Source organism: Tamandua tetradactyla, chromosome 5, assembly GCF_023851605.1.
Source record: "Tamandua tetradactyla isolate mTamTet1 chromosome 5, mTamTet1.pri, whole genome shotgun sequence".
NCBI lineage: Eukaryota > Metazoa > Chordata > Mammalia > Pilosa > Myrmecophagidae > Tamandua > Tamandua tetradactyla.
The window spans coordinates 37,427,224-37,439,729 of NC_135331.1; the positions used below are offsets into that span (position 1 = coordinate 37,427,224).

General features: G+C 44.1%; 2 protein-coding genes across 6 annotated transcripts in view; one reads left to right on the forward strand and one right to left on the reverse strand.

The window, feature by feature from the left end:
* LOC143684060 (uncharacterized) overlaps positions 1–12,506 on the forward strand; it is a 126,692-nt gene that overhangs the window by 107,507 nt on the left and 6,679 nt on the right. The window lies entirely within an intron of this gene.
* Positions 5,158–12,506, reverse strand: part of TTC28 (tetratricopeptide repeat domain 28) — an 896,291-nt gene continuing 888,942 nt past the window's right edge. For all 3 annotated transcript variants that reach the window (XM_077160720.1, XM_077160719.1, XM_077160721.1), the window contains 2 exons: positions 12,006–12,113; positions 5,158–10,536 (listed from right to left, as the gene is read on the reverse strand). In XM_077160720.1, the coding sequence (XP_077016835.1) occupies positions 8,924–10,536; positions 12,006–12,113 (1,721 nt within the window). In that variant the 3' untranslated portion in view covers positions 5,158–8,923. The remainder of the gene's footprint in view (positions 10,537–12,005; positions 12,114–12,506) is intronic.

Here is a 12,506-nt window from a genome sequence, read left to right on the forward strand (position 1 = left end):
TGAATGTCTTGACTTGTGATTGGTTTGTTGAGATCTTCTATTTCTTCCTGAGTCAGTGTAGCTTGTTTGTGTGTCTCCAGGATTTGTCCATTTCTTCTAAGTTGTCTAGTTTGTTGGCATATAGTTGTTCATAGTATCCCCTTAGGATTTCTTTTATTTCTTCAGGGTCTGTGGTGATGTACCCCTTCTCACTTCTTATTTTGTTTATTTGCATCTTCTTTATTTCTTTGTCAGTCTTGCTAGTGGCCCATTAATTTTACTGATTTTCTCAAAGAACCAACTTTTGGTTTTATTGATTCTATTGTTATTTTGTTCTCCCATTCATTTATCTTTGCTTAATCTTTGTTATTTCTTTTCTTCTATTTGCTTTGGGGTTAGTTTGCTGTTCTTTCTCAAGTTCCTCCAGGTGTGCTAAGTCCTGAATTTTTGCTGTTTCTTGTTTTTTAATGTAGGCATTTAGGGCAATAAATTTCCCTCTCAGCACAGCCTTTGCCACATCCCATAAGTTCTGATAAGTTATATTCTCATTTTCATTCCTCTCCAGATAGCTACTGATTTCTCTAGCAATTTCTTCTTTGACCCATTGGTTCTTTGAGAGTGGGTTATTTAATCTCCAAATATTTGTGAATGTACTTGTTTTTTGGTGGTTTTAAGATCCAGCTTCATCCCATTGTGATCAGAGGAAGTGCTTTGAATAATTACAATGTTTTAAAATTTATAAAGACCTGTTTTGTGCCCCAGCGTATAATCTATTCTGGAGAATGTTCCATGAGCACTAGAGAAGAATGTACTTTTGTGCTTTGGGGTGCAATGACCTATATATGTCTGTTAGGTCTAACTCATTTATCAAGTTATTTAACTTCTCTGTTTCCTTGTTGATCTTCTGTCTGGTTGTTCTATCTATAGAGGAGAGTGGTGTGTTGAAGTCTCCTACTATTATTGTTGAAACATCTATATTCCCTTCAGTTTTGCCAATGTCTGTCTCATGTACTGTGGAGCTCCCTGATTGGGAGCATAAATGTTTATGATTGTTATATCTTCTAGGTGAGTTGACCCTTTAATTAGTATATAGTGTCCTTCTTTGTCTCTTATGATGTCTTTACATTTAAAGTTTTTTTCTCCAATATTAGTATAGCTACTTCTGCTTTCTTTTGGTTACAACTTGCATGGAAAATCTTTTTCCATCCTTTCACTTTCACTTTGTTTGTATACTTGTGTCTAAAATGAGTCTCTTGTAAGCAGCATATAGCTGGGTTATGTTTCTTAATCCATTCTGCCAATCTGTATCTTTTAACTCGTAAGTTTAGTCCATCAATATTCAAAATTATTACTGAAAATGCTTTCATGAGTTTTTCTTCTCTTCAGTATTTGACATTCTGATCAGTGTGTGTCTTGGAGTAGGCCTATTTGGATGTATTCTGTTTGGGGTTCTTTGGACTGCTTTGATTTGCACATTTAGGTACTTTATAAGAGTTGGAAAGCTTTCTCTCGTTATTTTTCTTTTTTTTTTTTTTTTTTCACATGGGCAGGCACCGGGAATCGAACCCGGGTCCTTGGGCCTGGCAGGCAAGCATTCTTACCTGCTGAGCCATCGTGGCCCCCTCATTATTTCTTCAACTAGCTCTCCTATCTCTTTTCTCTTCTCCTTCTAGAACACTGATAATTGTGATATTTGTGTACTTCATGTTATCTTTTGATTCCCTGAGACTCTAGTTCCATTTTTTCCATCTTTCTTGCCATTTGTTCTTTTATGCATTCAAGTTCAATTATGCTATCTTGTAGTTCACTTTTTCTTTCTTCTGCCTCTTCAAATCTGTTGTTGTGTGTCTCTTATATACTTTTAATTTGGTCTACAGTATCTGTCATCTCTGTGAGATCTGCTATTTTCTTTCAAATTCTTCTTTATGCTCTTCCAGTGCATAAAATGCATAAGTGCGTCTTAATATCTTTTATGTTGCTATGAATATCCTTGATTAGTTGTTCCAAATCCCATGTCCCCTCAGGTGATTTAATTAGCTTATTTGACTGGGCCATGTCTGCCTGAGTCTTCATGTGCTTTATGATTTTCTATTGCACACAGGGCATCTAAATCTCTTAATAAGATTATTTTGCAAGTTGATTTCCTTCACGTGTCTTTGGCTTTATATTTACTTAGATTTGTGTTGAAAGTCCCTGTTTGGGTTTGCCATTCCTTCACCTCCAAACCAAGTCCCAGACCTCATGTGGGAATTGCAGTTGTACTTGAAGCTCTTTTGAAAGCGAGGCAGAGAGGCAATTTGCCAGACTGCACTTTCCACTACTTTTCAGCAGATGGCGCTCTTGAGCCACCTTTTCCCCTCATGTCCACCTGTTCCGGACTACAGATGCCAGCTAAATTAATAAAAAATACCCAGTGTAATACCAGCCAGGGCCCCCTGCTTGTGTGCCTGATGGGTCTCGTGGCCCCCAAACTCTCACATGGAATGATCTTGGGCTGTGGGACTGAGTATTTCAGCTTCCCCTGCCCACAGCCAATCTGGAAATGCCCGGTGGGTTGACACGGCACATAGTTTGGCCAGCTTCTTTGTCCTCACTTCTCCGTCCACATTCGCCTGAGATCTCCGGATCTCTGTGGGTGGAAGGGAGTGATATGGGGACCCAAAACAATTCCCTTTCGCTGGCCGGTTGTCAGACTGACAGCACTCAGTGTTTCTCCCTCCTCCCTGGGGAAAGGCCCTGTAGTCTGCCAAAATAAACCAGGCACCTGCAGCAGCCTGTCTCTGGAGCTGGGAGCACTAAATTCTAATTGGTCTTTGTATGCAAGGAAAGCAAGTCTGTTAGCTTCCAAGTTCCCCCTGGGAACTCTCAGCTTGCCGAGCCAGAGCCTTAAGGGAAAATCTCCTGAGCAAGCTATGGGGGTAGGCTGGACTTATGGCCAAGCTCACTCACCCTGTTCTCTCCATCCCAGTATCTCAGCTTTTTTGTTCAGGGTCTCCCTAAGTAGAGATGAAAACCCTCTCTCCTCACTCACATCCTAGGACTACTGTCCAGTTGTTTTTCAGTTCCTTCTCTCATTGTTGCATGGAGCTGGGGGAACTCGGCCTCTCCTATACTGCCATCTTGCCAGAAGTCACCCTGATACCTTATTTTGTTACATTTCTTTTCTCCCTTTTGGTCGGGAAGACACTGTTGATCCCACAGTGCCAGGCCCAGGCTCATCCCTGAGAGTCATCTCCCCCATTGCCAGGGAGACTCACACCCCTGGATGTCATGTCCCATATAGTGGGGAGGGTATTGATTTTATTTGCAGAGTTGGGCTTAGAGAGAGGCCACATCTGAGCAACAAAAGAGGTTTCCTGGAAGTAACTCAGGCATAATTATAGGTAGGCTTAGCTAAAAGCCTATTAACTTAGGACTCCCTAGTGTTTGAGAAAGCATTAGGGGTTTCCCAGGTGGGAAAGTTTAATAGTGCCATAGTTTTTCTCTAGTTCCTCAAGGGACTTTGCCAATACTTTTTAATCATCTTCCCAACAAAACTCTGGGATATTTTATGTCCTGCTTTTTAAATGGTTTATTGTCATTCCCTCCTTTCCCTATTCCTTTATATCAACTAAGCTTTTAAAAAATATTCCCCTCCACTAACTGGTTCAGAAGCTATATAAGTTATATCCTTTATTTTCATTTTTTTTAGTGATTTTGTATATTTAACTTATTCTGAAAATATTCTTTCTTCTCTTCCCAAACAATGTTATGGATTTATAACACTTTTAACTCCCTTGTTTTACACACAATTACCTGGTATTTTAATTTTTATTACTACCAAAATGGATATTTTTATGGAGTCAATCTTTGTTTTGATTTATACATAGTTGTTTAGTCTTTGCTCATGATTCCTTCATGCTTCTCAGGTATTTGCATACAGGATTGCTTAACTTCTTTTTTAAATAATTCCTTTGGAAGTTTCTTTAGATATTGGGATCTTGTGGTGATAAAGTTTTTTTTCTTCTAAATATTTCTTCATCTTGTCCTTTGTCTGGATGATAGCTTGGTAGGATTCATAATTCCAGATCAACTTTTTTCTCTCACCAAATTGAAAAATTAATCCCGTTTTTCTAGATTCCATATTTTTTTTGTTGTTTTTGCTAAAATGGTTGTCCTTGTAATTATTGTTGTTCCTTTGTAAGTAGCATGCCTTTTCTTTGGTGGCTTAGATGATTTTCTCTTTATCTTTGGTATTCAGCAGTTTAATTACCTTTTTATTTATCCTGTTTGGCACTCATTGTCTTTCCTAAATTTATGTCTTTCAACAAGATCAAAAAAATCTTAGCTGTTACCACTTCAAATGCTCTCCATTCTCTTTGGAGCTCCTTTTGTGGTGTACGTAGGACCTTTTCAGTGGCTCCTAACCTCTCTTCTGTACTTTCGGACTTTGTTGCTATGTTGCAATGAGTAATTTCTTCAGACCTATCTTTATTCTGTATTCTGTTTTATCTAATCACAGCTCTCTGATCTGCCCACTTAGTTTTAAACTCAATGGCTATATATTTTATTTCTAGACACTTTTGTTGGTTCTTTTTCCAATTTGCCCTGTCATTTTTGACAACATCCAGCTCTGCTGCTGTGTTTCTGCCCTCACCTTACTGAGTTCCTGCTCTCGACTTTTCTAAAGTCATGCCTCCTGCTCACCTTCAGAGGCCCTTGCAGGATAAGGGGGGAAAATGCTGCACAGAGTTTTCCACAAACATCACATAGTTTTCCACCAGTCAGTGCAGTGATGGTGCTTGGCAGTGCGTGGATGGAAACAGCCAGCCCGGGTGTGAGTGGGCCACTGGGGACGGCAGGTTCCTGCAGGGGTGTGGGGTGACCCTGTGGTGCCTCTTGAGGGGAAGCAGAGGCAGCCTAGTAAAGGAGGGGAAGCACTCAAGGCAGGAGGAGGAGCATCTGAGTAGGTGCCCAGCAGAGCCCAGGAGCCCTCCTGCACCGGCAGCACTTGGTGCCTGTGGCAGACGGCAGTGACTTACATGGCATGAACGCTTGCGGTCATCTGTAATCATATGTATGAGGACAAAACTCCAGGGAAAGATAAATGCTCATTAGCATCACATAATCACTCTCTGTTCTGCAAAGAAACCTAGAAAGTGTGGAACCTGTATAGGAAGTGATTCAATGACACAGCACTTAAAACCGAGGGAACTCATGCTTTAATAGACACTGAAATCACAAAGGAAGGCCAAGTGCCTTAGCAATCTCAATAAAAATATGAAGTTCTTTTTACATGGTAAATTTCATAATATAAAAAGTTTTAATGTCTGGAAACTGTAATTTATAAAAAAAAGTCCATGTAGGCTAAAGATGGCTAACACCGCCTCCCAGGCCACGCGTGCGAAGAGGGAGGGCGTCTGCGGAGGGGAGAGGGCACCGCACGGCACCTCACAAGGAGCATTTTAGGAGGATCCAGCACAAAGAAGGGCCCAGTTCACAAAGCACACTCACCATCAATTTAGATAAAACAAAATATGTGATGAAAATTTCACAATGTTCACTTTTTGCCTACTTACTAAAAGTAAACCAGATTATTGTGTGGTATCTTTTCCAACCTGCATTGAAACAGACAAAGCTACAGTTCTCCTGTGGGTCTGCGAGTGCGTGCGATGGGGAGGGGGTGAGACAGGCATCACCTGGTCCTGGAGACTCACTGGGGACAGACGGGGGCAGGGGAAGGACAGCTAGAGGAGCCTCAGCCCCAATGAAAGCCCAGCCAGCGTAAGTGGGGACTGTTTGTTTTTTTAAATGGAGTCCACATCAATCTGAATCAAAATAGAAGTTTAGAAGCTAATTTTTTCTTGGCATGTTGACTTGGTTAAAATTACCAAAGTAATTGAGTAGTTCAGTAGGAACTGAAATAGAGTCTGCTGCCTTGCTCGATGGTCATGCCAGGCTGTCTAGAAGAGGAGGGTTTTATTGCTCGTAATTGGTGTATTTGCATCTGATGGAGTAAAGTGTGGGCAGGGCAGTTCAGTTTCCTGAGCTGAAAAAGAAACATATCCAATGCTTTCTTCAAATGGGATAGAAAAATATTTTTATGAATTTTACCCATATCAATTCTCTCCTTCCGTGTGAGGAGGCAAAATGCCAAGGGCCGTGCCGGTGTCCCTCATCTCCTTGTTCCTGTGCGTTCTGGGCTCCTGCGCGTGCCAGTTAATCCTGTCCACAGAGGGACACTCCCTTTTTCTAGATTGTAGAGACAGAACATTACTCCAGTTGTGTGTTCTTTCATCTACACCAAGAGCCAGCAAACTTTTTCTTAAAGGCCCAGACATTAAAAATTTTAGGCTTTGCAGGCCAATAGGCAAATCAGGAATCTCATGTAGGTACTTAGAACCGTTGGTAAAAAAAAAGAAGTGGCTGTTCACGTTTAGCCTGTGGGTCACAGTCTGCCAACCCATGATCTTTGAGTATTTATAAAACCTCACATAATTTTAAGCGCATGTTTTTTTTTCAGTGAAGCCTAAAAAATTCACTTTGATTTTATGATTTTATATCCATTTCACCTGTGTAGAAATACTGGGCAGGACCCTCAGTAAAGATAAATTAGAGGCAGCTGACTCTCCAGTGGTTTTTATATTGGTTCTATTATTTCATCATTTTAGTTTCTTTCTTCACACTGAAGCTTATATCTAGGTTAAAAAAAAAATCACATGTATCATTTTGGCTCCTCAGTATGAAATCTAATACAACAGAATACTTAGGCTGGAGTCTGGGGAACACTGGCGGGGGAAGGTGGGCAACCCCTGGGATGGGGTATGGGCACCAGGCGCACTGCTACCCTCCCTGGTGGGGTGCACAGGCCAGGCCTCTACCTGGGGCTCCATGGCACTTGTGAGAGAGGCTGAGAGAGTTGCTGAGAAAGGGGAGATTAACTTTCTACATATGGAGTCAGAATTTACTTTGAGGTTTATTGTTTTGTGGTGAGAACCCGATTTTGCTATGTAAATGCACAGTGCTATACATTTGGCTTTCATCTGCTACTCTGGTAGTTTTTTACCATTTATTTTTTCCCTGCAAACATAACAGCATCCTCATAATTGCTTGCTTCCTTATAAAATATTTCTATTCCAATATTGGGATCATGATTAGAATGTGTCACATTCTTACATTTGCTGTCATCAACATGGCTTTTGGGTTAATGGAAAAACCTCTATGGCATGGCTCAGGAGACAAACACAAATTGGTTAAATTATTATCCTTTCCACTCTTCAGAGTACATTGAGCAAAAGACAGATGAAGTGGTCAGTGTGTGCTGGAAAGTAAGATCTACCCAAGGCTAAAACTTGGCCTGGTGTCTTAAGTCTGCCCCCTTCCTGGCCAGGTCCCTTTCCCCCTCACCCTCCGTGTCACGGTGCCTGGGCCAGGTGGGACACACCTTTGGGTGGTATTCCCTCCAGGGAGGATGGGAGAATTGTGTCCAGCTAAAGTTAGTAATATGATTTTCAGCATTTCTTGTTTTTACTAAAATAAATTAATGGTTAGCCCTAAATAGATTATTCCCTTTTCTCATCCCAGCTGGCAACAATTTAAGTATACTGTCACAGTGGTAGGAAAAATTTGCTTTCATTTTTTTATGATAACTATTTCCCTGTTTAAGCAGTAATTCATACATATATCCTAGCAAAAGGCCACACCTGCCTCTTGGGACGTGGACATTAAAGTCTCCTGTGGTGTGGGGAGGGGGCGTCTCCTTGAGACAGCAGGAGCGCACAGCCACAGCTAAGGTGAGGGTCTGTCTCCATCTCATAGAACGAGAGGGAAGCCTGGCAGTGGGCTGAGAAAAGAGATTTTAGAGGACTGGCGTTAGGAACAGAGACTAAAAGTATGCAGCTAATAAATGGGAATTGGAGCTGGAAGGCTAGATTCTGGTTAAGTCTTGTCAGCCATGGATTTATTATTATTATTTTGCTTATGGGAAACTGAATAATTTCAACCTTTCCCCCTAAACTTGATAATTACTTATTGATGACTATTCAAAATTTGACATTTTAAAAAACTTTTTGAGCTTTTAAAAATAATAGTATAAATGCAAAGTACTATTGATAATAAAACCAAGTTGTTTATCCATGTACAAAAACGGTCAATAATGTTTAAAAGCACAAGTTGCATTTTAAATCACAATTGCATAGTTCTAAAATGCCTGGTTAAGAGTTACATAAATTTCTTAAGAAAATTCAAGTTTGGTTGACAGTGGGGCCCAAAAGGATATTTGTAGAGAAATGGATGGAACTGAGAATAGTTCAGGGTGGAAGCACCATTTCATCTTGAATTATTGCATTGTTATCATGATGTTACAATACTGTGAGATCAAAATTGCTACAATTTTATTACAAATCATTGGCATTTTTAAACCATTCTGTTTTTTTCCTAATATAACACTATCACGTAGATTTTAACTTAGATTACTATGTATAACACCCCCAACCAGTACCTGAAAGCCTTAAGGAAAAAAAAGCGCTATTTGTATTTTTGAGTATAAAAGGTACTACATGTATACCTCTTAGCAGAATGTGTGCTCCTTTCCTCCCCCACCTCGGGACCATGACCATTTTGTACAAAAATCCTACTGAAGAATCACAGCAAAGATGAGAAGGTGGGGAGATCAAAGGTGGTCAACATTTGGTGGAATAGGTGAAAGGTTCCATGAGCCTCCTGAACTGACCCCAAAGAAGTCCTGGCATTTGGCGACTGGCCCAGCGTCCTGGCAAAGGAACTGCTTGACATGTGCTTGGCCGTGCTCGGATGTGGGGACTCCCTGCGCCAGGAGAACCACCCACCCTGAGGAGTGCTGCGGCTGCGTGCTGGGACCTGTGCATTCAGACAAGGCGAGTAGCAGAAGTGACTGTGCAGAGCCCCTCTGTGGGCTGCTGCGCTTGGAGGCAGTATAAAAGGTACTTTAGCATTTGGAGGAAGGAAAAAATCTTCCAGGGGACAGAAACTTGTAGCCATTTCCAGAAGGAAGCCGCAGAGGCCGTGTGGGAGCTGCGGCAGGCGCGCTGGTGGACTGTGGCAGCGTGCTCAGCCTGCTGGGCTCTGTGCGCCAGTGTCCATTGGGCGGGTTTTTTTGTGGCATTTCAGGCTGCGGCAAAGAAAACTCCTTAAGTTCAAGCTTATCACCTCCTTCCTCCTTCTTGTTGTGACGAGGCGACAAATGTAGTAGACTGAGGACATCTCTTTTGGAAGTCATCGTTCCAGGGGTCCCACGGAATATCTTCATTGGTCCTGTGGAATGCTGGGGTGTGCTCTGCCAGAACATCTTGAGGTTGTGGATAGCCTGCACCTTTTCATCAATGGCCGCCATTTTCAGTTTGTCTATGTCGGGCGCATCTGCCGGACTTGAGCGAGCAGACCCAGCGGAAGAGTAGGAGAGAGCTGGCGATGGTGCACTGCCAGCAGGAGACTGATGCCCTGAGCTTGGGGACTTAGAAATATGGGCACTGTACGGAGAGCTGGGGTACTTCAGTTTACAAAGCGGCTGGTCGGTCAGGGATGCCTGGGAGTCGGAGCCAGGTGACGGCCGGCCACTGTGCTGGCTCGGGCTGGCTTTGATGGACGTCTCTGAGGCGGTGGGGCTGTTGTATCCTGAACTCACCTTGGGGAGGGAGGAGCTTCTGGCTGGGGGCTTTGGTTTACCAGTGACCGGTGACTCCTGGCCCCTCTGGTATGAGAGGACGGGCCTGCTGAACGCACTCGTCTCTGAGGCTTTGAAAACAGAAGCGCTGCTGGGCGCAGAGGCACCATCTTCTGAGCTGTTACTCCTGCTTACTTGGCCACCGTTCCTCTGAAGACGCTCCACTGCCATGAGGTGACTTTGTGTCTCCTCCAGAATTTTCTGGGCCAACTCTTGTGGATCAAGCTTTGGGTTGCTTTCTTCTTGGGACTTCACAGTACTGTCTGTTTCGGTGCTAGACTGGTCTGATTCTCCCGTGTCTGAACTTGCTAGTTTTCCAACCTTTTGGAAGGGTGAGTTTGGGCTGGGAATCAGAGTCATTTTAACAGGAGAATTTGGAGTGCTCATGCTTCCCTTGCAACTTACTGACACTTTAACTCCTCCAGTCGTCCCTACTCTGGATTGTTTGTGATCTGGTGAGAATTGTGTTTTTCTGTTTTCTTGGTAGGCTGCCAAAGGCTCAGTGCTGATGATAGAAAAACCCTCATATTCTTCTTCGTCTTTGCTGCCTGTGGGGCGGGTCTGGGGGGACATCTGACTCCGAGGCAAGGTGGATCTCTGTGGGTAGGCATTTTTGGACCGGTCATAGTCCTGCCGTCCCCTGGGGCCGCTGCCTTCTAAGCCACCCTCAGGCTTGGAAACGAAGCTCATGGAAGAGGCGATGGAGCTCAGGCTATACACGGAGATGGCGTCCGAGGCGATGCTGTCTGGGCCAGTGGGAGAGAAAGGAGGGTGCTGGTAGCCTGAGGGCAGGGTGTTCGAGACAGACTGAGCCGAAGCCAGGGACTCCAGGGAGGATGAGCTGTCGAGGCTAAGGCGCTTGGGCAGCTCTGTAGAATCTGAGCACAAAAACATAAGTGCCCAAAGGGCCATTAGAATTCTACCTAGTTTTGATTTTTCTTTCAAAATCACAAGCTTCCTTATATGCATTGAAGCTAGCAAAGAGTTATAAGTGCTACCTAAATACTACTTGAATTAATCTTACAATTCTAAATAGCGTGGTCCTGTTGGGAAAAGACATAAATCTGACATAGGACAAAAATACCCTAACGGGGATCACAACCTCTTGTGCCTCAGACCTCCACCGCTGCCTCTACTCTGCTCTCCTGGCACAGGATCAGCAGAGGAGCCTGTGTTGGCCTTTCCTCTTCTGGGGTTGCTGCGCTCCTGGGGCCAGCCCTACACCTGGTCCTGCAGCCTGTCTGTGATGACTCCTACCCTAAACCCTGCAGGCACACACGCCTGCCCACCCTCTCTTCCAGCCACACCTGGCTCGGCTCTGTGCTCCAGGAAACCTTCCCAGGAGTTGTCTACATTTGCTGTGGATGGAGTGCATCTTCTCCCATTCCCAACCTCAGGTCTCTGTCCTCACCAGTTCTTGTAGAGCCAAAGATGTCCACCTAGCTAAATGCAGTGTGACTGCTCAATCTGGCTTCAGCTGACCACTCCACTGTTTTCCAAGGCATCTCCTCATCTTTCTGACCTCAGAACCTGGGAATGCCCCAGGACACTTCTTCTTCCCATCCTGACCTTCAGGCACTCCTTGGGTGATTCTGTCCACATTTGTATTCCCACTCTGGCCTCTCCCTGAACTCTAAACTCATATAACCAACTGCCTGGATAGTCATCTAATAAATGTTTCAAAGCTGAACATGTCTAAGATTGGACTCAAACACATTCTTCCTGCCACTTTCCCAGCCTCAGCGGAAGGTAGGTCCAGTCCATGGGTTGTTCTGAGAAACATGGTATTCTTTTGAACTCCTCTCTTTTTGTCACATCACATATCCTTCAGCAGATCCTGTTGGTTCTACCTTCAGATCAAAACCACCACACAAGGCAGCATCCACTCTTCCACAGCAGCCAGCACGGAGCTGTGAGAGCACTGCTGAGACCAGGGGTGCCCCCCCCCCCCCGAGTCCTTACAGTTCCCTTCCAGGCCCAAAGACCTGGTGCCTGCTCTCGTCGGACCTCGTCTCACCCCCATCTCCTTGCTTGGGCTCAGCAGAGGGACAGGTACATGGTACCCCCTTGCTCACACTTTAGCTCCTTACCCTACTTCAGCCTTCTTCATGGCACTTGTTGACTCACAAATATTATATATATATTTTACTTGTCTTGCCTCCCCTTATAGATTATAAGTCTGATGAGAGTAGGGCGTATTTGTTCACTGCTCTTGAATAGTCCCTAACATATACACAAAAAAGTTGATTCATTTTTAGTTCTCTTCTCAAAATGTCACCAAGTACGATGGTGCCTCTGCCCGGGGGGTTCCTGGGGGACAGAGTGAGTGCTAAGTGGGTGCCCTTACCAAAGAGAGACAGCAGGGACTGGAGTGCAAAATGCATGGCCCGCCGGTTGGCTTGCTTTCCAGTTTTCAGAATTACTTCCTCCTGACCAACTTCACAGAGATCAAAACCTAGAAGGAAGAAAGCATATAAACATCTGTTTTCTTAAGAAAAATGACATATCGTTAAAATGGTTGGAGCTGTAGGGCTCCCTGTACACTTTCACTGAAGCAGGCATTCCAGCCTGGGGCCTCTCGCTCAGCCCTCTGCAGGTACCTTTCCTTCACGTATACCAGCTGCCCAGACCAGTGGGGAAGTGAGGCCTGTGCTCAGCCGGGTGGCAAGAGTGGTGTGCTGCCTGTTAGGCAAGGTGCCGAAGGCAGTCTGGCTCCTTCTCCCTACACCACACAGCTGGGCTCTCCATCTTGCTGTGCATGCAGCTCTCACACCTAGCTCTCTTGGGCCCCTTTCCTGCCCTAAATCAGGGTCTTTGAGAGCTGAAGTTCAGACTTATCAAGGCATAT